The 26828-nt window shown below is 45.3% G+C and overlaps 1 protein-coding gene across 1 annotated transcript in view; it reads right to left on the bottom strand.

Annotated features, from left to right (window-relative positions):
- Positions 1-26441, bottom strand: part of LOC144828996 (leucine-rich repeat-containing protein 14B-like) — a 192263-nt gene extending 165822 nt beyond the window's left edge. Inside the window, exon 1 of the mRNA XM_078687680.1 lies at positions 25459-26441. Coding sequence (XP_078543806.1) covers positions 25459-26369 — 911 coding nt within the window. The 5' untranslated portion in view covers positions 26370-26441. The remainder of the gene's footprint in view (positions 1-25458) is intronic.
- Positions 26442-26828: the final 387 nt, after the last annotated feature.

Here is a 26828-nt window from a genome sequence, read left to right as displayed (position 1 = left end):
GGTGGATGAATGATGAGTGGATGGATGTAAAGATGAAAGGGTGGATGGATGAAGGATGGAGGATGGATGGATGAAAGGGTGGATGGATGGATGAAGGATGGATGGATAAAATGTTGCATGGAGGAATGATGGTTGCATGGATGGATGTGTGAAAAGGTGGGGGGATGAATGATGGATGGATGAAAGGGTGGGTGGATGAAGGATGGATGTATGGATGAAAGGGTGGATGGATGTATGGATGGAATAATGAAAGGATGGATGAAGGATGGATGAAAGAGTGCATGGATGGAAGGATGAAAGGGTGTATGGATGAAGGATGGATGTATGGATGGATGGATAAAAGGTTGCATGGATGAATGATGGGTGAATGGATGGATGAAGGATGGATGTATGGATGTAAGGATGAAAGCGTGGATGGATGGAGGAAGGATGGATGAATGGATAAAAGGTTGCATGGATGAATGATGGATGCATGGATGTATGTGTGAAAAGGTGGGGGGATGAATGATGGGTGGATGGATGAAAGGGTGGGTGGATGGAGGATGGATGTGTGGATGAAAGGGTGGATGGATGTATGGATGGAATAATGAAAGGGTGGATGGATGAAAGATGGATGTATGGATGAAAGGTTGCATGGATGAATGATGGATGGATGTGTGAAAAGGTGGATGGATGTGTGAAAAGGTAGGTGGATGGATGTGTGAAAAGGTGGGTGGATGTGTGAAAAGGTCGGTGGATGGATGGACAGCTGGATGGGTAAAAGATGGATGTGTGGATGGAAGGACGCAAATGAAAGGAAAGATGGATTGAAGGATGAAAGGGTGGATGGATGAAGGATGGATGGATGTGTGAAAGTGTGGGTGGATGAATGATGGATGGATGTGATGAGGTCTAGCCAGCGCATTTATGGTTGTCGATAGTTGTTGATGATGAGGAGTACCAGTTTCTAGAATCTTTTATCGGAAGGGGGTCCTTACGCCTAAAAAGGTTTTACAAGGGGGTCTCGGCATCAAAAAGTTTGAAGACCTCTGCTGTGGAGAGTGGCCTCGAGATGGCCGAGAATGGCAACACCATTATCAGGAGGGACAGAAGGGACCAGTGCATCTCTGATGCCTAAGGTGGGGTCCTTAGCAGGTTTCAGCTTCACTGTCATGCCCACATTGGTATCCACCCCAACAGTGACTATGTGTTTGGCATACTTCCTAGTGTCGTTTCTCCATTGTTGAAGTTAAGATCATGCACCTAATGCACTTGAGGAATGTCACAAAAGAGGTTATTCCAGGCATTTTATCGTGGAAGCAAAGGAAGTCCTTAACTGTGTTCTTGGATCCTGCAGAGTGAAAAGATCTCTGTCATCTGCTCTGGGGCCTCGCACATCCTGTTTGGTAGAGTCTTGTCACACAGTGTGTGAGTAGTTGGCCTGTAATATGCTGTCCACTAGTTATAGTGGGCACCTTGCACCAGTCCAAACAACCATTATTGATGACAGGTTTAAAGACGAATGCCCACCGATGTCGGATGCTTAAGGTGCGAATAGTTGAAGCTTGACTCTGCAGTCACGTGGACCAGGATGCGTCGATGACAACCAGGAGCTGAATTCGAGCTGTCCCATGAAGGATGTCGAGTGCTGTGGCGTCGGTGCTCAGAGTGAACACAACAAGCCTTGGCAACAGCAACCCACACAGGAAGAGAAAAGATGATGCAGTGTGGACCAGCAAGGTCCAGGGGACTCCCCAAGCAAGGGAGAATCAGGGCAGCCCAAGGAAAGTTAAAGTTGCCTTCTCAGGGACCCACAGGTTGACGGACCAGGGATCGCGAAGGTACCTCGAAAGAAAACACAAAGGGCCGGCTCACTGAACACTTGTGGAGTGTAGGCTGGCAATCTTCAGTGGAATTGCTGCTCGGGGTCCGGGCTACAAGTAACCCAAAGCACAGCCTCAAGGATCGCCAAAAAGCATATGCACTTGCAAATGTGCACGGTGTCCAGGGGTTCCAGTTCCACGGTCCCCACAAGGGCTACAGGTCTCAGCTTTGCTGGGAGATCGGGTCGGCTTCTGGGACGTCTGGGGACCCACCTCCTGTGTTGCAAATTCTTCGGAGTCCAGCAGGAGCTTCGGAGATGCAAACCGGTCAGATGCGTCTTTGGTGCCTGCAATGCAGGGGAGTAACTCCTTTATTCCAAGGGAGATTCTTCAGTCATCTAGCGCCTTGTAGATCATCGAAGTTCCAGGATTCAGTATCAGAGTTTCATCCAGGAAAGGAAGGGATGGGACAAACTCTGGCGACCCACTTATGGGAGGGTTTGGAAAAAGGGATGGCTACACCGATTTCCTCTGTCCAGTTTCGTGCCAGAGCAGGGGCTGGTAGCCCCTGCAACCGGTTTGAATGAGGCTATGCACAGGGATACCAAATGTGCCCCCAGTGCAGACTTCAAAGCACTCTTGGAGTGCACCCACCCAGCCCCTATACACTAAAGCCTGTCTGAGAAGTGGTTATACCTCCCTGTGACAGGAAACCTATTGCCCAGGCATCCCCTGCCAGAGTTTTGTCCAGCATCAGGAGGCCGGAGTCGTGTCTGTGGCTGCAGCATCCTTTTTGTAATGCCAGGGTTCTGTTAAACTGGTACCGGGTGTACCAGGTGTCACCATGTTTCTCCCTCTAGGAGGGTGGAATCATACCCCCGCCACGAGTACTGGTGGGGAGGTATGATTCCAAGGTGTTTGACACCAAACACAACATGTTTCCTTGCAGCCATTCCAAAGTTAGCATGTACTGCAATGTTGTAATGCACTTAAGAGTATATGGTCTGGCCGCATCACAGAACAACCCTGGATAATAGATTCTGAAGGCTGCAGAGGGGCCCTGCTCATGCATGGGCACCCTCTCACACAAAAACCCAGGACCCTGCCTTCAGGATTGATAAGGCCTGCCATAGGGGTGACTGATAGGTTTATATGTGCAGTGATATATGGTAGATATAGGGAACCTATATCTAAGCAAGTGGTGCATACACCACCTTAGACAGGCTGCTGTAGCAGGCCTGTGGTGTAATTTTGGAAGGCTGCCCAGGGGTGGCATAATACATGCTGCAGCCCCTGGTAGGCCTCTGGGGTACCAATGCCCCGGGTACATAGTGTACCATATACTAGTGTCTCATAAGGGTACCCCAGTATCCAATCTGGAGTGTACCTAAAATACATGGAATCATTTTAGAGAAGAAGCAGCTAGGCTGGGGTCCTGGATAGCAGGGCCCCAGCCAGACTAATGTAAAAAAACAGTGAAACATCAGCAAAATGTGGGGGTAACTATAAGAAGCAGATCTTACTCTCCTACATTAACACCCCCCCAAACACAGGTACATTAAACTAACCTTGACCAGTTGAGTCTTTATGTTCTAAGGTGAAATATCTGGAGAGTCCATCTGCATTGGTATGGTTACTCCCAGGTCTATGTTCCACTGTATAGTCCATCTCCTGTAGGGAAATGGACTATCTCAAAAGTTTGGCGTTTTCACCCTTCATCTGTTTTAGCCATAAGAGGAGCTTACGGTCTGTCTGAACAATGAAGTGAGTGCCAAACAAGTATGGCCTCAGCTTCTTCAGAGCCCAAACCACAGCAAAGACCTCCCTCTCAATGGCTGACCAACCTTTCTCTCTGGGGTCAGCCTTCTGCTAATAAAAGCTACTGGCTGATCCTGACCTTCATCATTCAATTGTGATAACACAGCCCCTACCCCCAACTCAGATGCATCTGTTTGGACAATGAATTCTTTGGAGTAGTTAGGACTTTGCAGAATGGGAGCAGTGCACATGGTCTGCTTCAGGTTATCAAATGCCTTTTGACAGCTAACTTTCCACTGAACTTTCTTTGACATTCTTTTAGAAGTTAAATAATTCAGGGGGTCACTCTGGATCCATACTCCTTGACAAATCTTCTGTAGTACCCAGTCAGGCCCAAGAAAGCTCTGACCTGAGTCTGGGTGGTTGGAGCAGCCCAGTCCATGATGGTCTGGATTTTGCTCTGTAATGGTTGAACCTGGCCTCCACCCACAAGGTGGCCAGGTTACACACCCTGACTCTGCCCTATCGGGCACTTAGTGGCCTTGATAGTTAGGCCTGCTTTCTGCAGGGCCTCCAAAACATTTCTCAGGTGGACCAGGTGATCCTCCCAGGTGGAGCTAAAGACAGCAATATCATCTAGATATGCTGCTCTATAGTCTTCCAGGCCTGTAAGGACTTTGTTCACCAACCTTTGAAAAGTGGCAGGTGCATTTTTCAAACCAAAGGGCATCACCACAAATTGGTCATGCCTACTGGGGGTAGAAAATGCTGTCTTTGGCTTTGCATAATCAGCTAGTCCAATCTGACAGTAGCCAGCTTTTAAGTCAAATGTGCTCAGAAACTTGGCTGAGGCCAAAGTATCTACGAGCTCATCTGCCCTGGGTATTGGATGAATTGAAGTTTACTAATGACAGTCGTCAATAGACCCTTTCCGCACTACCTTTAGCAGAAATCCATCTGCTTATGTTGATCTGAATTAAAAACCATATGCTTTTAAGTTTTCAACAAGTTTATTGGTATAACTTTTCTCAAAAATGCGTGATGAACATTATTCTTTGTTGCAAACACAATCTTTGTTACTCCTTTAGTGAGCAATTTTTTAGTTGGTTGAGTTGTTTAAACTCTATTTCATTGTTTAAAAAAGGAAAAAAAGTTTCATATCCCAATGCATTTCGGGATGAAAAATCCCTTCATCAGGGGCACTGAAAAACAATATGATAAACATGTTTAGCCTCAGGCTTTCGGCACACTACGTGATACATACATTCATTGACTACTAAGTTTGAAATTTGCTCTTTTCAACATTCAATGATTGATATAGTTTGCTGCATGCACAAAAATCTGCGAAGATAACCTCATTTCAGTGTGGAGGTATATGTACATATAAACAATCATAACCCTATAAGTGCCACAGTAATCTGTGTCGCCTACTGTAGAACATGTATGTTTGCCAAACATTATAAGGAAACATAAACTGTTATGCAATTATTGATGAGAACAAATGAACATGCGAATTGCCTGTTTGGGGTTTAGACTCTATATGACTATACTGGATGACTCTCACGTGGTAGCTCAAATGAACCAGAGTTTAAAAAACGGCTGTAAACAACGCACTCACCATAAGTACTCACTGTCATATGGTGGTTAGAGAAAGTTCTATGATGGAGGATCAAAGATAATTCCAGATTGCGCCTATGGAGTGGATAATAACACTGTAATTATTACACGGTCCTTCCAAACGAGAGAATGCAAAATAAGCAAAGTGAATAGTTCAATTACCGTAAGTTAAGATTCAGTGTGGTTAGGAGATCTTTGCTTTCTAGTTGATGCGAAAGCTGAAAAAATCAACGATCACGAAATGGAATAAAAGCTGAATCGTGAATGTAAAATGATGCAGTCACTAAGGACAAGATTATAATTTACCTTATTCGCTGTTCGCGTTTATGCGGAGAAAGAACGATCCCTTGTAACTCGTGATGATTCTCCTCCGTTCTGAAGAAAGCATAAAGATATATATAAGTATGCCGCTTGTTTTCACTGCGTTTAAAGAAACAGTAATGATGTATGTGATATACCTATTTTACGGCTGGCAATGTTGGGCTGGCAACTATTCTGGCGTTACGTTTGTCGATTCTATGTTTAAAAATGAAGACAAGTAAAAAATATGATGAGATGAGTGATTGCTAATATGAACGTAGTAATCTGTGACCTGAACTAGGGAGGTTACCTGTCGTAAGCTGAATGACAAAGTCGCAGAAGCGGCGGTTTCTCGTGCGTTTCGAAAAAGTCTTCTGGAAGTGCCCTGGTAGTTGGGTTTAAGAATCCTGCATAACGAATGAGGGTCAAAATTATATTTAGAGTATATCTTAAACTACCGTGACCGGGAGCTGCATGCTCTGTAATGCCGCTTGCGTGACAAATACCTGATAAGAAAACTGCTCGTAGATCATTGCACGGTCAAAGCTGAAATTTTACGCGGCGTTCCTCCGGGGTCTCTCCACGCTTGGGTGGTATGGATATGGACAAGGGACTACGGAAGTAGTTCGCTCAATTGTTGATTGGTGAGCGAGATTTAAAATGACGAGTCGGGATTCCCGAATCTCTGCGACTCGGTGCTATAGCAATAGACGACAGACTACAAAAACGAATTTGCTATAAGAATCAAATAAAGATATGTTAATAATAAAGTCTAGAAGATGATGGAGTGTTCACGATAAATCCCTATGGTTAATTGTGGACTTTACGAAAAAAATTATTTTTGCGCCAGATGTGCTGAGTGTTATGGTGAAAGATAGGTTACTGAAGGAACATTGGCTGCGGGCATAGACAAAATCTTGAAATGCGTTCTAAACAGATTCTATTGAACGTTAAATTGTTCAAGCATGGACAAAAAGGCGATATAAAAACAAAATAAAAAACATTATGAATATGTAGATGATTATGTGCATAATTCCCATGACATGGTTCACATTGTAGTTTTTTGCTATCACATGAAGCTGACTCCATCCACTTGAAATATTAGTTAATCCTTACATAAGGTCCCATAGTTGAAATGTTATAATTGCGATGCGGACCTCGATCCTTTACTGTTTCTTGTGTAATAATACACTATTTGGAGAGTCCTCTATTGGTATCAAAAATGAAAAGTGGTTCATGTGTGATCATTATAGGAAGCATACCATATCAATTTTATCATTGAGTCCTTTCGGAGTTTGGGTCTGTAAGAAATCAATCCACCAAATCTCTCTCCTTGATAACAGATGTTCATTATTGCGGTCAGGTTTCTGTTGAATCTGTTCCAAGACTTGGAATCTTAGTTGGGGAATTGTGTGTTTCATTTCTGTCCAATGGGATACCAAGCTTGAGGTTAGAGTCTTGTTTCGTATTCGGCTTTTATGTTCGGTGATTCTCACTTTTATCTTTCGCTCCGTTTTACCAATGTACAATTTGCCACAAGGACATTTAATACTGTATATCACATGCGATGAATTGCAATTTGTTTGTTGTCTGAGTTTGATTTTTTTGCCAGTTTGTGGGTGTTGAATATATTGTCCTTCCATTACATTGTTGCAATCTTTTTGTAAAAAGAAGAAGATTTTCACGGCATTTATGACAAGAAACCAGTGTTCGCTCACACTCGACATCTTAATCTACACGAAATAGTCACACGCACTAAAAGGGACACAGAATTTACAAGCTCCTCTAAAGGGATGCAAAAATGTTACAATTGCACCCATTGCAACAATGTAATGGAAGGACAATATATTCAACACCCACAAACTGGCAAAAAAATCAAACTCAGACAACAAACAAATTGCAATTCATCGCATGTGATATACAGTATTAAATGTCCTTGTGGCAAATTGTACATTGGTAAAACGGAGCGAAAGATAAAAGTGAGAATCACCGAACATAAAAGCCGAATACGAAACAAGACTCTAACCTCAAGCTTGGTATCCCATTGGACAGAAATGAAACACACAATTCCCCAACTAAGATTCCAAGTCTTGGAACAGATTCAACAGAAACCTGACCGCAATAATGAAAATCTGTTATCAAGGAGAGAGATTTGGTGGATTGATTTCTTACAGACCCAAACTCCGAAAGGACTCAATGATAAAATTGATATGGTATGCTTCCTATAATGATCACACATGAACCACTTTTCATTTTTGATACCAATAGAGGACTCTCCAAATAGTGTATTATTACACAAGAAACAGTAAAGGATCGAGGTCCGCATCGCAATTATAACATTTCAACTATGGGACCTTATGTAAGGATTAACTAATATTTCAAGTGGATGGAGTCAGCTTCATGTGATAGCAAAAAACTACAATGTGAACCATGTCATGGGAATTATGCACATAATCATCTACATATTCATAATGTTTTTTATTTTGTTTTTATATCGCCTTTTTGTCCATGCTTGAACAATTTAACGTTCAATAGAATCTGTTTAGAACGCATTTCAAGATTTTGTCTATGCCCGCAGCCAATGTTCCTTCAGTAACCTATCTTTCACCATAACACTCAGCACATCTGGCGCAAAAATATTTTTTTTCGTAAAGTCCACAATTAACCATAGGGATTTATCGTGAACACTCCATCATCTTCTAGACTTTATTATTAACATATCTTTATTTGATTCTTATAGCAAATTCGTTTTTGTAGTCTGTCGTCTATTGCTATAGCACCGAGTCGCAGAGATTCGGGAATCCCGACTCGTCATTTTAAATCTCGCTCACCAATCAACAATTGAGCGAACTACTTCCGTAGTCCCTTGTCCATATCCATACCACCCAAGCGTGGAGAGACCCCGGAGGAACGCCGCGTAAAATTTCAGCTTTGACCGTGCAATGATCTACGAGCAGTTTTCTTATCAGGTATTTGTCACGCAAGCGGCATTACAGAGCATGCAGCTCCCGGTCACGGTAGTTTAAGATATACTCTAAATATAATTTTGACCCTCATTCGTTATGCAGGATTCTTAAACCCAACTACCAGGGCACTTCCAGAAGACTTTTTCGAAACGCACGAGAAACCGCCGCTTCTGCGACTTTGTCATTCAGCTTACGACAGGTAACCTCCCTAGTTCAGGTCACAGATTACTACGTTCATATTAGCAATCACTCATCTCATCATATTTTTTACTTGTCTTCATTTTTAAACATAGAATCGACAAACGTAACGCCAGAATAGTTGCCAGCCCAACATTGCCAGCCGTAAAATAGGTATATCACATACATCATTACTGTTTCTTTAAACGCAGTGAAAACAAGCGGCATACTTATATATATCTTTATGCTTTCTTCAGAACGGAGGAGAATCATCACGAGTTACAAGGGATCGTTCTTTCTCCGCATAAACGCGAACAGCGAATAAGGTAAATTATAATCTTGTCCTTAGTGACTGCATCATTTTACATTCACGATTCAGCTTTTATTCCATTTCGTGATCGTTGATTTTTTCAGCTTTCGCATCAACTAGAAAGCAAAGATCTCCTAACCACACTGAATCTTAACTTACGGTAATTGAACTATTCACTTTGCTTATTTTGCATTCTCTCGTTTGGAAGGACCGTGTAATAATTACAGTGTTATTATCCACTCCATAGGCGCAATCTGGAATTATCTTTGATCCTCCATCATAGAACTTTCTCTAACCACCATATGACAGTGAGTACTTATGGTGAGTGCGTTGTTTACAGCCGTTTTTTAAACTCTGGTTCATTTGAGCTACCACGTGAGAGTCATCCAGTATAGTCATATACAGTCTAAACCCCAAACAGGCAATTCGCATGTTCATTTGTTCTCATCAATAATTGCATAACAGTTTATGTTTCCTTATAATGTTTGGCAAACATACATGTTCTACAGTAGGCGACACAGATTACTGTGGCACTTATAGGGTTATGATTGTTTATATGTACATATAACTCCACACTGAAATGAGGTTATCTTCGCAGATTTTTGTGCATGCAGCAAACTATATCAATCATTGAATGTTGAAAAGAGCAAATTTCAAACTTAGTAGTCAATGAATGTATGTATCACGTAGTGTGCCGAAAGCCTGAGGCTAAACATGTTTATCATATTGTTTTTCAGTGCCCCTGATGAAGGGATTTTTCATCCCGAAATGCATTGGGATATGAAACTTTTTTTCCTTTTTTAAACAATGAAATAGAGTTTAAACAACTCAACCAACTAAAAAATTGCTCACTAAAGGAGTAACAAAGATTGTGTTTGCAACAAAGAATAATGTTCATCACGCATTTTTGAGAAAAGTTATACCAATAAACTTGTTGAAAACTTAAAAGCATATGGTTTTTAATTCAGATCAACATAAGCAGATGGATTTCTGCTAAAGGTAGTGCGGAAAGGGTCTATTGACGACTGTCATTAGTAAACTTCAATTCATCCAATACCCAGGGCAGATGAGCTCGTAGATACTTTGGCCTCAGCCAAGTTTCTGAGCACATTTGACTTAAAAGCTGGCTACTGTCAGATTGGACTAGCTGATTATGCAAAGCCAAAGACAGCATTTTCTACCCCCAGTAGGCATGACCAATTTGTGGTGATGCCCTTTGGTTTGAAAAATGCACCTGCCACTTTTCAAAGGTTGGTGAACAAAGTCCTTACAGGCCTGGAAGACTATAGAGCAGCATATCTAGATGATATTGCTGTCTTTAGCTCCACCTGGGAGGATCACCTGGTCCACCTGAGAAATGTTTTGGAGGCCCTGCAGAAAGCAGGCCTAACTATCAAGGCCACTAAGTGCCCGATAGGGCAGAGTCAGGGTGTGTAACCTGGCCACCTTGTGGGTGGAGGCCAGGTTCAACCATTACAGAGCAAAATCCAGACCATCATGGACTGGGCTGCTCCAACCACCCAGACTCAGGTCAGAGCTTTCTTGGGCCTGACTGGGTACTACAGAAGATTTGTCAAGGAGTATGGATCCAGAGTGACCCCCTGAATTATTTAACTTCTAAAAGAATGTCAAAGAAAGTTCAGTGGAAAGTTAGCTGTCAAAAGGCATTTGATAACCTGAAGCAGACCATGTGCACTGCTCCCATTCTGCAAAGTCCTAACTACTCCAAAGAATTCATTGTCCAAACAGATGCATCTGAGTTGGGGGTAGGGGCTGTGTTATCACAATTGAATGATGAAGGTCAGGATCAGCCAGTAGCTTTTATTAGCAGAAGGCTGACCCCAGAGAGAAAGGTTGGTCAGCCATTGAGAGGGAGGTCTTTGCTGTGGTTTGGGCTCTGAAGAAGCTGAGGCCATACTTGTTTGGCACTCACTTCATTGTTCAGACAGACCGTAAGCTCCTCTTATGGCTAAAACAGATGAAGGGTGAAAACGCCAAACTTTTGAGATAGTCCATTTCCCTACAGGAGATGGACTATACAGTGGAACATAGACCTGGGAGTAACCATACCAATGCAGATGGACTAAAAAATTGCTCACTAAAGGAGTAACAAAGATTGTGTTTGCAACAAAGAATAATGTTCATCACGCATTTTTGAGAAAAGTTATACCAATAAACTTGTTGAAAACTTAAAAGCATATGGTTTTTAATTCAGATCAACATAAGCAGATGGATTTCTGCTAAAGGTAGTGCGGAAAGGGTCTATTGACGACTGTCATTAGTAAACTTCAATTCATTCACAGTGGAGACTGGCCGCTCCTCCCCTTCCAGCACACCCGTGGATAAGCAAACAAAATAAAAGTGCATAAAAACTTAAAACAGATCAAACAGGAGTGCATTTCACAAACCTCAATACATCTGGGTATTGGATGGGCACTAGTCCTAGTGAGTGCATTGAGACCCCTGTAGTCTACACAAAACCTCATCTCTTTCTTACCACCCTGGGTGTAAGGTTTGGGCACTAAGACTACTGGACTAGCCCAAGGGCTATCTGAGAGTTCAATAACTCCCAAATCCAAAATTTTCTGGACTTCAGACCTGATACAGTCCCTGACATGGTCAGGTTGCCTGTAAATCTTATTTTTAACAGGCAGACTGTCCCCAGTGTCCACTTCATGAGTTCACCAGGTAGTCTGGCTTGGAGTCAGAGCCAATATATGCCTATACTGATTGAGCACTTGTCTGCAATCAGTTTGCTGCTGGGCACTGACGTTGCCTGCCAATGCTACACAATCTACTGATCCATCATCAAGGTTCTGTGAGAGCAGGTCAGGGAGTAGACCACTCTCTTCCTCCTGTCCCTCATCAGTAGCCATGAACAAGCCCATGTCTGCCCTGTCAACATATGGTTTCAGCCTGTTGACATGGAGCACCCTAAGGGGGCTCCTGGGAGTTTCAAGGACTACCAAGTAGGTAGCCTCTCCCTTCTGTTCAACAATTGTATGGGGGCTACTCCACTCATCCTGGAGGGCTGCTGGGGCCACAGGCTCCAACACCCACACTTTCTGCCCTGGCTGGTAAACAGTCAGCACAGCCTTTTGGTCATGCCAGGCCTTTTGCAATTTCTGGCTAGCCTCAAGGTTTTTGGTAGCCTTCTTCTTATACTCTTTCATCCTGGAGTGGAGACCAAGTACATAGTCCACAATATCTGGTTTGGGAGGTTTGAGAGGTAACTCCCATTCCTCCTTCACTAGACACAATAGAGCCCTAACAGGATGTCCAAACAGAAGTTTAAAAGGGCTGTAATCAACCCCCTTCTAAGGAACCTCTTTGTAGGCAAATAGAAGGCAGGGCAAAAGGATGTCCCATCTGCACCTAACCTTTTTTGGGAGACCTTTAATCATGCCCTTTAAGTTTTGTTGAATCTCTCAACCAAACCATTGCATTGTGGGTGATAGGGTGTAGTGAATTTGTAATTCACTCCACACTCCTTCCACATAGCAGTCAAGTAACTAGACATGAAGTTTGCATCCCTGTCTGATACTACATCCTTAGGGTAACCCAGTCTGGAAAATACTCCCAGGAGGGCCCTTGCCACCACAGGTGCAGTAGTGGTCCTAAGGGGATTGGCTTCTGGGTACCTGGTGGCATGGTCCAACACCACCAGTATAAACCTGTGCCCAGATGCTGTCTGAGGATCCATGGGACCAACTATATCAAGACCAATCCTCTCAAAGTGGACCCCCACCACAGGTAGTGGTATCGGGGGGGGGCTTTTTTTGTGTTTAGTAGCTTTATTATTTGCTGTTTAAAAATATATATATATTTTATTTTACAGAGTGATACAACAAAGAATTGCCTTTACAAACAGAAATAAATCATTACTACCGCCCCCCCGCCCCTAGGGACCCAGTAAATCATCGGTGCAGACGAAAAAGAAGTCAGTTTCCAAAGTAAAGAGAAAAGAAGCACAGGGGATATCGTGATTGACCTAAGCAAGACAATGTATGGAAGTAATTAAATAAAACGGAGGGTTTGAGAGAGGAAGAAGAGAAAAAATGAAGAGAAGAAGGACAGTATATTGGAAGAAAAATAAGAAGCAGTCATGTTTCAATCAAGTTTGCACAAAGGAATCCCCTAGGGATCTTCTAGGCCCAGTTGTCCCCGTTGTTCAATCCAGAGAGAGAATTTCCTCCAAATGTCCAACCCTATTTTCTTTTTCCTTTGTCCTTTCTTAGCGTAGACTGCTTTTTCTAGGTGGAAAGTAGCAGCCAGCCTAACCAACCATTGAGCGAAGGAAGGGGAGTCTGAGTCTAACCAGCCAGAGGAAATACATATTCTCCATACTGCCATAGTAATGAAAACCAACCCTTCTTCCTTAATTCTTGGTGAGTCAGATTGAGTACCCAGGAGGATGATTGTGGGATTTAGAGAAATTGGGTGTTTTGCTATTTCGCTAAGTAAGTTCTGTATCTTAAGTAGTGTTGGGGCTAATATTGGACAAGTTGCAAAGATATGCACTGAGTCGGCCCCCACTTCAGAACAGCGTGGGCATAGAGTTGCCTTGCCAGTTCCCCTTTTAATAATCCTGCTGTGTGTCATATAAAGGAAGAAAATAGTTTTTAAATGTTTGCTTGTAATTTGGCGGAAATTAAAATCTGTTGGGATAAAGCTAGAGAGTTGTAAAAAATACTTTCAGATGAGTTAAGTTTGTGGTCCCATTTTGAGGCAATAGCCTTTAGGTCATCAGGGGTTTGTCTATTGAGCATATTGTATAAACAACCAATGCGAGGGGTGACAGTGTTGCGTAATGTGTGTAAGAATTCGACTTCTGCGAATCCCGAGGTTACTCCGACTTTCCTAGAAAGAAAACCATGAATCAACAGATATTTGAAGGAGTCTTGGCTTCTCAGGTTAAATTTAGCTTGCAGACTTGAGAAGGGTTTGATTCCCTCGGCTGTGATCAAGTCCCCAAGTTTAACTATTCCAGCCCTGTACCACTCTAAGAAGTATGAAGTATCAAAAATAGCTGGTAAGTTATTGCTATTGAGGGGGGGCGTGGCCGAGGAGGGGACCAAGATGGCCGCCTCTTACTGAAGCTCCGCCGGATCGGGGAGTCGGCACCCGACAAATGGTGTAACCCGCGATATTTCCGGCACCCAAACCTGCGATCCTGATCTACATCCTGCACAGCCCGACGGGTGAAATTTTGGAGGCACCAGCAGCAGCGGACGCGGAGATACGGCGGCGAGACCAGCGGCCGGGGTTCAGAAGGGGAGGCCTCGGTGCCGTGGAGTGGAGGTAGGGAGCGCAGCGCCTGGGGTGCACTGGCGGCCGGTGGGGTCCCCCCGCGGTGATTTCTGAGCTCTCGGGGCTTTTGGCTCGGCTCCGTGGTTGGCCGTTTGGGACCCGGCTCCCCTTGTGTGGCGCTGGGGCACTGGGCGCCTAATTGGACCTTGGGGCCTGGTGCCGTGGGGGAAGCCGGGAGTTCAATTTTGGCCACGGCAAGGGCGCGGGCGCGGGCGTGGCTCTGGGAGCCGGTTGCTGTGTGGGTGGCCTAGGGGCCGCGCTGGGCGCTACGGGTAGCTGCGCCACTCTGCTTCGGGCACTACGGTACTTCTGGCCTCTCCCTGTCTCACTGTGCACCTGTGAGGGGAGTTTCATCGCCCCGCTTGACCTGCCAGACGTCTGCGGTGCCCGAGCGGGCCTCCACGTGGTCGCACCGCCCATTGTACATTTGGTGCCCCCCTTCCTGATTGGGGTTCCGGGCTGGGCTGGGATCCGCGCAACGTCCCGAGGTGTGTAAGACCATTACCCTGCTGCTGACCCATTGCCCTATTTGAGTTGCTCCAGTGTGATTCAGTCGATTGCCTGGGGCCTGGGACACTGCTACTGCCATGTCATTGCGGAGGATATAGAGGCTTGGATCCGGTGGCCCCGTTGCACGAACACGATGGTTAAACGTGACCCCAATCAGCGCAAGCTTAACTTTGCGGGGGCTTCCCTCCCCGTCACTGACCCTCCACAGGATGTCCCGACTGGGGCGGCTGGAGGAGCGGACCCGGAGGATGCCACTTCTCTCATGACTGCCATGATGACCGAGATGAGGGCCGGTTTTAAAGCGCTAGATGGGCGGTTTGACACGCTGGAGCGCCGCATGGCGGACATGGGTTCCAAAATTCAGGCGCACGACCGAAGGCTGGACCTAGTGGAATCCAGAGTATCTGATGCAGAGGATGGTGCAAAGAAATCCCTGAAGAGGCTGGAGAGGGTGGAGAGAATCCTTAAAGAGGTCGCCATTAAAAATGAGGACCTTGAGGCCCGGGGGAGAAGAAACAACGTGCGCATCACCGGCGTAGCAGAGACGACGCAAACTGGCCGGATGGACACTTTTGTTGAACAGCTGCTGATTGAACTGTTTGGCCGTGACACCTTCACTCAGGGGTTCGTGGTGGAGCGTGCCCACAGATCACTAGGCCCCCGGCCCAGAACCGGTCTCCGGCCACGTCCCATTATTGCCCGACTTATGAACTTCAGAGACCGGGATGCTGTCCTCAGGGCGGCTTGGGACCGTGGAGTGGTGACATGGCAAGGCAATACTCTATCCTTCTTTCTGGATTTCACCTTCACTGTCCAAGAAGCACGCAAGAAATTCACAGGGGTTAAGGCTACATTCCGCAACCTCGGCCTTCGATATGGCATGCTCTACCCCGCTAGACTCAAGGTGGACATTGATGGCAGGCCCCGTATCTTTGAGACACCATCTGAAGCCCAAGACTTCTGCCAACATTACAGGCGGCGGGACAAGAGCCCGGCCCGGTCTGATGCCCCAGCTTCGGCTTCTCCGGTCAGAAACGCATCGCAGGCCAGCGCTGATCTATTTGCTGTGAGAGGCAATGGCTGACGGATGTGATAAGTCACTTTGGGCTTCTGATTAGCTTTGGATGTTCCTCTTGTACCCAGTTCGTTGTGGTTACACATGCTCCGAATTTCCAGTTGTGTCTACTCCCCAACCGGCGTGGCGTTGCAACCCCCCATGGCGGATGCCAATGTTGACTTACCAGTTATTTTTTTCTTGCAGTTGTTCTACTGTTTGATATTGCGCTTTGTAACTAAGTGGTTTGCTCAGCTCGCTGCATGGTTAATGGGGTTATGCCTCCCTGGGCTGTTTGGAGGCTGGGTGGGGGGAGGAGGTGGGGAGGGGATTTTATTTAGTTTTGTATCAATCCGAACTCAGTTAGCAGTCATAAACCACATCGCATTGTACGTCACCTTAAACTTAGACACACTCCAGATTAGGCACGCAAGTTCCTACACTGATGGCTAGACAGACTACACATGTTGACTCCTCCCTGATAAGTATCAGACTGGGGGAGAAGGAGGAATGAGAGACTAGGTCGCCCTCCAAATATACCGTGTACAACCAAGAATCCAAAGTATTGGGTTCAAAGACTTAGCTCATGTCGCGGTAATTGGCCCAATTGGTCAATAATACCTGCCGAGAAAGAAAAATTTCTTTCTAGTGTCCCCTCACTCACCAGGGTTGCCCCACGGTGACATGCTTCATCATTGGGGTCCTCCCAGTTCTCTACGAAAAGGGGAGTAAAATTATTTAGGCCCACTAAGCATGGTATTTTTAACACACCCACACCCACTCCACCACTGTGCACTACACATAGTCTATCACTTTGAAGTGCTCCTGCGTAGTTCGTGAGTCGCAGCACGCCCCTTTTCGTAGAGAACTGGGAGGACCCCAATGATGCAACCCTGGTGAGTGAGGGGACACTAGAAAGAATTTTTTTCTATCAATTATGAGACGCATGGGTATGCCGGAGTGTTTTGTCTCCACAGTGGCATTGTTGTACACTAAACCCACGGCCAGAATTCGATTGAATGGCACCATCACAGAGGCGTTTCCCCTGTCCAGAGGTACAAGACAGGGGTGCCCATTGTCCCCCTTATTTATTTCAGGAAAAGCACCTTTTTCGGGGCCTACAGTTTCGCACCGCTCCTCTGCTGGCATTGCTATACGCGGATGATTTAATACTCTATGTCCAGGCGCCCTCCCTCAACCTGGCACCGCTGTTGGTGGAAATCACACGGTTTGGCAAATTCTCTGGGCTACGCATGAATTGGCACAAATCCCTTATTTTCCCGCTGACCCCCGCCACTACGCAATGGGACTGCGAATACCCGTTGGAATGGTGTTCGGAGTCGGTCAAGTACTTGCGAATACACGTCCATATTAACACTGTAGACATTATTAGGCTCAATTATGGAAGGGCGCTGGATTTCCTGGAAGATAGCATAGACCGATGGCTGCGCTTACCGCTGTCTATGGTGGGGCGCTTGCCATAGTGAAGATGGTGGTTCTTCCCCGGTTTTTGTATTTATTTAACAACATTCCAATCCCTTGACTAAGATATTTTTCACCCAGCTGAGGACACTGCTGCTACGGTTGATCTGGGGAAACAAAAACCCTCGGGTCACGTGGCAGACACTGACCCTGCCTTATGAACGCGGCGGTCTGGGTGTACCTGATTTTTATCTATATTTTTTAGCAGCACAGTGTTCCTTTGCTTATGCCTGGTTTCACCCAGATGCCCGCATACTATACCTGAAACCGGAGGCAGACTTGGCGCTACCGCACTCGTTGGCTACGCTTCTCCCTAAGGGGTTCCCGAGAGACCCCCAAGATATTCAGACCGTACCTTCCACATGCTGGGCGTGGGAAAAGCTCCGGAGGCTATTGAAGTTAGATATTCTTTATTCACCACTCCTTCCACTCCCTAATGCACATTGGCTCCCTATCACTGGTGAAGCGGTAGTCCGTACCACACTCTCCAAATTCGGCTTAAATTCAGTGGGCGACCTCTTACCAGACGGGCACGCCTTTAGTCTGACGGAGGACCCCCGTTTCCTGGTTCGCAACTTTATGGACTCCTTTGTCTTGTCCAGGATCCGATCCATGATGCGGGCCACGTTCCCTACCTTCCCACTGGCCCCAGAGGAGGCACTACCTTTAACGATTGTCATTCAACATCCCTCAGGGGCGCATATGGTTGCCAAACTGTACAGGCTTAGCGTCGCGGCCACCCCCGCTGCTGACGTAAAGGTCCGACTGGCGTGGGAAAGAGATCTAGGGAAACCCATAACGGACGAAGAGTTGGCACAATGCTGCACAGTAACCAAACGGATGTTCGCTCAACAGCAGGCACAAGCTCATTCACTTTAAATTCTTGAGGCGCTTGTACCACACCCCTGCATTGGCCCATAAGATAGACCCCTCCCGCTCTCCTAACTGCCCAAAATGTAAGGCTGTGGACGCTGATTTTGCACATTTATCGTGGACATGCCCTCGACTGCGTGACTACTGGTTACAGGTACATACTACATTTGGTGAGATACTGGGTGTTCCCCTGACCCCCTCCCCTGAAATTGCTTTGCTGGGCTATGTATCAAAATTTCCACAAGCCATCCGCAGACTCGCAACGCTGGGGTTTTTGTTGGCCAAGAGGGAGGTGGCCCTGCTTTGGTGCTCCAAAAGAAGTCCAAGTGTGAAATCCTGGCTAAAAAGCTTGGCCTCCTGCAATGTTAACTGTGTCAAATATTCTTCCACCATTCCCACTCCATCTCGACCCTTGGACATATGGGGACCATACCGCACTTACCAAACTTATGGCGGAACGTCAAGCACAATTAGACAATGAACTGTACCCAGAAGGGGTGGGTTAACCCACGGTATTATTGAACTCTTCACAATGTTAATAATGTACTAAATGCATGAGACGTATGGGGGTGTTATTGAGCTCGTGGCTATTATGTGTCTGTGGACCACTGCGATGGCTATCCCCCTCCCTCTTTATTTTTTATTGCTGTGCTATGGAGTGACGGACTTGGTATATTTCAGTACACAGTGGTTATGTGCTCTTTACACTGATGATTGTTTTTGTACAATGCTTGTGAAAATGACAAATAAAGTTTAAAAAAAAAAAGTTATTGCTATTGAGAGTGGGTGAGTAAAAATTAAATCTACCAATTCCATAGATTCTCCGGATGTTGCGGAATACTTTAAAAGAGTTCATTAGTGTCTTGAATTTTACATGGTTGTAGTATCCATTTGAAGTTTCACGAAGTAGGCATCCCCAGTGTTGATCCCCCAGTAGGAGCAGGAAAGGAGAAGGAAGCCCGGTTGTAGAAAGAGTAGGTTCCCTTACAAGTTCTGAGCTATACTGTAATACAGACGCCCAGTAGTATAGAATGATGTTAGGAAGAGCCCAGCCACCTCTGTCTTTTGAGAGGGTAAGATGCTTCAGGGCTCGTCTGGGTTAAGCGTATGCCCAGATAAATTGAGTAAAAATGTGTTGAAATTTAAGCAGGTTGTTTTTGCTAAATTCTAAGGGTATACTACGGAAAAAGTACAGTAACTTAGGGAAATACGTTATTTTGACAACATTGCGTCTTCCCACCAGCGTTAAATGCAAGTTATTGATCTGTTGTAATGCTTTCCTTGTTTGGGCAGCGAGGGGTACCAGGTTGTCTGTTACTATTTCCTCCAGCTTGGGCGAGATGAGCACCCCCAGGTGTTTAGCCTTAGGCACCACCCTGTCATCATTCCATGTGATTTTACTATTTACTAAGATCTGCGTTTTGTTTTTGTTTAAAGCATATCTGGCTAGTTTCCCGAATTTCTGAGCCTCCAGTTCCAGTGCCAGTATGGTGCTAGCGGGGTCTGGGGAAGTGATGGCGAGGTCGTCAGCATACGCCAGGATTTTGCAGCTGTTATGATGGTAGCATACAGAGGGAATGTTCTCATTTTTCTCTATCTGCTTAATAAAGGGGTCCAGGTATAGGGCAAACAGTAAGGGCGAGCATGGGCAACCCTGTCTCGTGCCCCAGGAGATGTTAAAGGGGTCAGTAAGTTGTCCGTTTATACTGACACTCGCCCTTGTTTTAATATAGAAGGCCTGTGCTGCCCGAATGATTTTATTCCCGAACCCCATCCTGCTCAATACACTCCACAGGAATCGCCAGGAAACTCGATCAAAGGCCTTTTCGGCGTCGAGTAAGATGAGTGACGTTGGGTCTCCAGCGACCTGTGCAGCGTCGAACAGAGTGATCACTCTCCTGACGTGCTCGGTGGTCCTTTCATGGGAATAAACCCGTGCTGCCATTCTGAGACTAGAGGTTCCACTACTTGAGAGATCCTGGAGGCTAGCACTTTGGAGAATATTTTGGAGTCACTATTAATGAGGGTAATAGGCCTGTAAGAGTTCATATCCAGAGGGGATTTATCTTTTTTTTTAAAAAGATAGAAATTCTGGCATTTGCCCAGGAACCCGGAGTGGCAGCCCCGTTGAAGATAGATGTTATTACCTCTGTAAGAATAATTTTAATTTGTGGGGCGAAAATTAAAAAAGAATTCTGTGGGGATACCATCAGGGCCTGAAGCCTTCCCGTGTGGTAGCCTTGTGATAGCTTCCAGAATTTCCTCCCAGGTTGGAATTTGATCTAAAAGCTCGCTGTCTATTGGGTTGAGTTGCCTCAGTTTGCTTTTATTAAGATAGCTAGAAAACTCACTGTCTAAGGCATCCACCACAGAGCAGACTTCCTCGGTGTAAAGTTTTGAGTAGTATTCCTGGAATCCCTTCCGGATAAGAGAAGGGTCAGTAGTTTCCACGCCAGATGGGAGTCTGATTGTGTGTATTTCACTGTTGGATACCTGCTGTCTTGTCTGATGGCGAGGTGGTGCCCAATGCTGTCACTGCACTCGTAGTTTTTTTCCCGAGTGGCCGCCTATTTTGCTGTAATTATTTCCATGAAAACAGTACCTATCTCGGCTTTGGCCAGTACTGCTTCCTCTTGGACAGATTGACAGTCTAATCCTGAGTGTATTAATTGGGTTAGTTTAATATTAATTTTCCTTAGGTTATCTTGTAGCTTGCTGATTAATTTTCTTTCCTTTTTGTTTTTCTGAACAGAGAACCTCAGGGTCTTGCCTCTAATCCCCGCCTTTAGAGTGTCCCATACTATCATTTGAGAGGCCGTACCGTTGTTTAGCTCCAGGAATTCCTGGATCCAGTCCTGCATGTGGGTTACCTAGTTATTATCGTGTAGGAGCGCTTTCTCAAAGCTCCACTTTGTGGTTTCTTTCTGTTGCACAAGCCCCTTGATAGTAACTATGAGAGGGTTGTGATCAGATAAGAAACGGGGTGCGATGTCAATTGTGTAGTTGTTCATTAGTGAGGCTGAGATAAAAAAAATAATCTAGTCTGACTAGGGTTTTGTGTGGGGCAGAGTAGAAGGTGTATCAGGGTTGCGTGGGATTTTTATTTGCCCACCCGTCGATTAGACCATGAGTCTGCATAAGGTTGGTCAGGGCTTGAAAGACTTGGGGTTTCCTGCCTTTATATTTCTGTGTTGAGTGTGGGGCCCAGTTACAGGGTAGATGTATATTAAGGTCCCCACAATGCACTATCGGGGTGGGCCAGTGTGCTAACTCCCCAATACCTGATTTATAACTCCAGGATCGTCTACGTTGCTTCCATATATTGAGCAGAGAGTAATAGGAGAGTTGTTGGGAAGTAAAATCTCCGTGATGACCCACCTCCCTAAAGGGTCAGATTTACTTCGGGGGTTGCTAATGGCGAGTTTTCTGTCAGCTAAGATTCCTACTCCCTTTGTTTTAGCCCCTTGTGTTGTTGCGCCCACTACCTTGAACCCTAAGGTGTCTAACAGTTGTTTTTGGGAGTGTTCTGTGTCTGTTTCTTGCAGACATATAATGTTTCCACCCAGCGTCCGTAAGCCTAAAGCCACCTTCTGTCTCTTAGCCGCATCATTTATCCACAGACATTAACTGATACTATTCGTAAAGAATCTAAACTGGCCATCTGAGAGTGTAAGATTAGTAAACTGCGGAGCATGCCTTTTTCCCTACTCTGCCATTCCTCTCCCTCTCTCCCTCTTCCTTCCCCCTCCTTTTCTTTGTTATTTTTCGGGTTTGACTTTTTCTTTGGAAAGAGGTGTTAAGATTCAGAGATCTTGCTATGAAGACATAAACGCACTGCCTGAAGGATGTCGTGGGTTTTTGTGTCTGGAAAATACTCCCAGGAGGGCCCTTGCCACCAGTTACCACAGGTGCTGTAGTGGTCCTAAGGGGAATGGCTTCTGGGTACCTGGTGGCATGGTCCAACACCACCAGTATAAACCTGTGCCGAGATGCTATCTGAGGTTCCATGGGACCAACTATATCAATCCCAATCCTCTCAAAGTGGACCCCCACCACAGGTAGTGGTATCAGGGGGGGCCTTTGTGGTACCACCTGCCTTACCACTGGCTTGACATGTGACACAGGAGCGAAAAAACTCCTTGGTGTCTTCAGACATATGGGGCCAATGAAAATGAGGGACAATCCTTTTCCAAGTCTTGTTTTGGCCCAAGTGACCTGCTAAGGGAATATCATGGGCTAGTGTTAATAGGAAGCCCCTAAACATCAGAGGTATGACCAATCTCCTTGTGGCTCCAGGCTTGAGGTCTCTACCCTCTGAGTGTAGGAGTCCATCATCCCAATAGATCCTATAGGTTCCACTAGCATTCCCAGCAGCCTCAGCCTGCTGTCATAGGGTTTCAAGAGTAACCCTGGGCAAAGCACTACGCTACGCTCGCGTAGTTTGCAAAGTTTGCTCAACTACGCACAACACAAACTGCACGTAGCACAGTGCGAACACGCGTAGCATAGTTCAGCGGTCATTTTTTGCTTGCTCGCGGTCCTCAACATCAAGTTGGTGACCGCGAGCAAGCAAAATGACATCCTGGCGAGACTTTTTCCTTGTTCGTGATCAGCAACATCAAGTTGCCGATCGCGAGCATGGAAAATAAGCCTCCTGGCGAGATTCTCAATGCGGGGAGGTCAGGTTTCTCATTGCGAGTGGTCGTGTATGCTTGCGACCGCTCGCGATGAGAAACTACCAGTCCGTGTTGAGAAAGCTGCCGCTCGAGTAAAAATCTCCTCGAGCAGCAGAAAACTACAGCTTGCACTGTGCAACATGCCATTTTCAATCATTGCACAGTGCCGGATGCTTGTCCGCACTGTGCAATCATTAAAAATGACATCTTGCACAGTGCAAACAGGGTTCTACGCAGTTCGCGTAGTGCTACGCGTAGTTCGCGTAGTGCACATCGCGTAGCTACGCATAGCGCTACTTCGCGAACTACGCCCAGGGTTATGAAAGAGAGGGGCAGCCCAGCTGCTCCTGGCTCGGATCTGCCCTGGAAGGGCCCCCTGTCCCCAAGAACTCAACCTGATCAGGTTCATGCTCATCTAGGACAGTTCCTTCTTCAGGACTAAGATCATCTCTTTCAAGAGACTGGTCTTTATTCTGAGTCAGAGGGGAAGGCACTGCCTTTACCCTGTAAATCAACACAAGGCTTGTCCCAACAGGAATACACCTAAATCATCAACTCCGACACTTGAGGTGTCTCATAAATTTATAACTCCCTCATAGACTTTTTAGTCAAGGTGTTGTGGCAAAGTGAGCAAGGGACCCACGTCTGGGCATATCCTGCCAACTTAGGGTGAACTTAGCAAAATCAAAGGGGATGATGGACGGAGTGTTGAACATTGCAAGCACTCATCCCCAGTCAACTGATCTGCCACTGGATTCAAGATAGCCTGGCTGATGAGGGTTATGAACACGAAACTGGTCCCAGGATGCTTGTTTCCAGTCCTGGGAAGACATGGTTTGGCAGTTCGGGCTGGACTGTTCCAATGAGGCACAGGGTCAGACTGATTTGCATCTGACCATGTCTGAACTGGGGTGGCGGCATGAGCTAAAGAATAATGATGGATTAAACCCAGATCAGTTGACTGGGGCTGAGTGCTTGCAATGTTCAACACTCTGCCCATCATCCCCTTTGGTTTTTCTTTTTTCGCCCTAAGTTGGCAGGGTATGCCCAGACGTGGGTCCTATGTTCACTTTGCCACTGGATTCAAGATAGCCTGGCTGATGAGGGTTATGAACCCGAAACTGGTTCCAGGATGCTTGTTTCCAGTCCAGGGAAGACATGGTTTGGCAGTTCGGGCTGGACTGTTCCCATGAGGCACAGGGTCAGACTGATTTGCATATGGCCATGTCTGAATTTGGGTGGTGAAGTGAGCTAAAGAATGATGATGGATTAAACCCAGATCAGTTGACTGGGGGTGAGTGCTTGCAATGTTTAATACTCCGTCCATCATTCCCTTTGGTTTTGCTATGTTCAGTGATAGCCATCTCTCTTGCTGTCAGCATATGTTCCTATGTTCAGTGATAGCCATCTCTCTTGCTGTCCGTATATGTTTCTATTTTCAGTGATAGCTGCCTCTCTTGCTGTCAGTGTATGCTTCTGTGGTAAAGGGCAGGCACTCTGCTGCTTTCAATATTGGTCAGTGACAGGGGTCTCTATTGAGGTCAGTGTGTGTTTCTATGGTCAGTGATTGCTGTCTCCCTTGCTGTCAGTATGTGTGCTTCTATGGGTAGTTTCTATGATCAGTGACAGGCACTGTCTTGCTGTCAGTATATCATTCTATGGTTCGTGACAGGCCCCTCTCTTGCTGTCAGCGAATAGTCAGTGATATACACTTACAGCAAGAAAGATGCCTATTACTGACCGTAGAAACACACACAGGATATGTTTGTATTTACTTTTGACCTGACACAAGAGATATATTGTACTCGAGCTCTCCATGCCCAGGGCTCCTCCTTGTGGAATTCCCCACATCTACATCTGAGGCTTGAAAATGACCACCTCAATTTCTGAACATCCAGGCATTGCCCAGTACTGCCAGCTGATTTACTGGTTCTCCACTACTCGGTCATTGTTAATGTGTTACATTGTTATTTGCCTTCACGCCTATATGTACCTACACCTGCAAGCTGCTCTTTATGTCACTGTTGTGTGAGAAAGGTACTAGTACTTTACAAACCCCCAAATACATAAATGCAATCCCCCCTAAATTAATGGATAATTAAACAATCAACAGAACCAAAACCGGACTTTTAATCCTAATTAGATAAAATAGAATTGTGAGTGGGTTCAACATCGGACACATTTTATCATTAACATTCAGAAAAAGAAAGATCAAGGACAAAGCATTAAAAAACTATAATTTAACTAGGGCCTGCAAATAAAAAATGTTACGGCGAAGTTCACCGTGATGATGGCTACTAGTGATATAACAGAATGTTATACTTGATTTATTCTTTATATAACGTACTGTCTACTGTCCTGACAACTTTACGTTACAGAAACATTTAAAAAAAAAAAAAGGAAATAAAGAGACAATACTGCCTAAAGCTTGGGAATCAATTTGTACATTTGCACATCGTATAAATAAATTGTGCTGACATGTCAGAGTTCGCAGTAGGAAAAAGTGAGAAAACAAAAAAAAAGCCATGAGTGAAATAAAAAATCAAAATTCAGTTGCCTAGAACATTATGAAACTCCAGAATAAATTATTACACATGTTTTTATTTTAATTTCAGTGACTTACCTGAGCAACTTCCGTATTCTTCCTGTAAGTGTAGAAAAGGCCACACTTAATTCACACAGATGGCTCATTTTGCCGAGCTTTTCACCAATGCTACTGAGAACGGTTTCATCTTCCGCTGTAAATCTTTGGACATTGAACGTTCGAGTAGGCAGAGTAAGCGCAGTGAGCTCGGGAAAGGTAACCGTACTCAGGAGCACGTCCAGGTGTCCCATATCTAATTTAATATTATGGACGATTTCAAGTTTCTTCAGATGATCTGGCTCAGCAAGTTTTATAAGGTAAAAGAGTTTTCTTGTAGCTAGACTGTCAGCACGGAATGTCACACAGCGGATCTTCAGGGGAGAATGACATCTCATCAGGAGGGCCTGTTCCACCAGATCATAGTTACGCTCTGTAACAAACAAGTCAGTGAGCACATCAACCGACATATCCAAAGCTGCTGGGGGGCACCAATCTTCTTGCATATCAACCAGCAAGTCAAAAGAAAGCTGAGAAATGCGTTCAGTCCTACTCCATTTCCCCAGTGTCTTCTTGCATTTACACGACTGAAACTCAACGTCTTTTATACCAGTGAAGTCCACTAATTCTAGTCTCTTTGTGTAAGTGTCGGAGGCGGAGCGGCTCATCACATACTCCAGCAGACCCGTCAGGCAGGCCTCCAAACAAACTCGGCAAGACCAGTGGCTAATGTCCTCCGGGTGGTCATCGGTTTCTCCCAAAAGTTTAGCAAGGTCCAACTCTTTCAACGGCCAGTGTTTAACAAGGTCGCGAATTATTTCCCCTTGTTCAATCACGTAACTGGCTTTAAACAGGAGAGGATACAGATTCTGCGCAACACTAGTCAGATATCCTCTCGCACCGCACACTTGCGATACGAGGGCCTCGGCACTTAAGAACTTCAGCGTCTTCATGATTATTTTGTTTATAACTCGATTCGTTCCCAACGCCGCAATTTCTCAGCGACCCTCTGCGACTCACGAAAGAGTAAGATTACCAACACAACCTTATTTTTAGAAGCAGCTGCTGTCTGACAGGCTGTGGAATGTTGTCAGAGGGAGGCAGCTATGAGACAGATGGTGGGTTTGAGTAGCGACTCCATATGGTATCTCTGTTTGTACTGGCACTAAGTCAGTTTTACGGCTCTCTTAAAATAACCTGCTTACTGTTAGTTTCTTAAACATCAACTATATAGAAATATAAAATAACCTGCTTACTGTTAGTTTATTAAACATCGACTATATAGAAATATCATGATGTGAAGAATTTTTAACTATGCAGATGACACGCAAATACTCCTTCAACTGGAATGCCTTAAAGATATTGGAAACTCGACAATTTTCAGTTGTCTCAGAGTCGTGGCTAAATGGATG

This window comes from Lissotriton helveticus, chromosome 4_1, assembly GCF_964261635.1.
Source record: "Lissotriton helveticus chromosome 4_1, aLisHel1.1, whole genome shotgun sequence".
NCBI classification, from domain to species: Eukaryota; Metazoa; Chordata; class Amphibia; order Caudata; family Salamandridae; genus Lissotriton; species Lissotriton helveticus.
The sequence above is the reverse complement of the archived record's forward strand: the minus strand, read 5'-3'. Positions and strand labels throughout refer to the sequence as shown.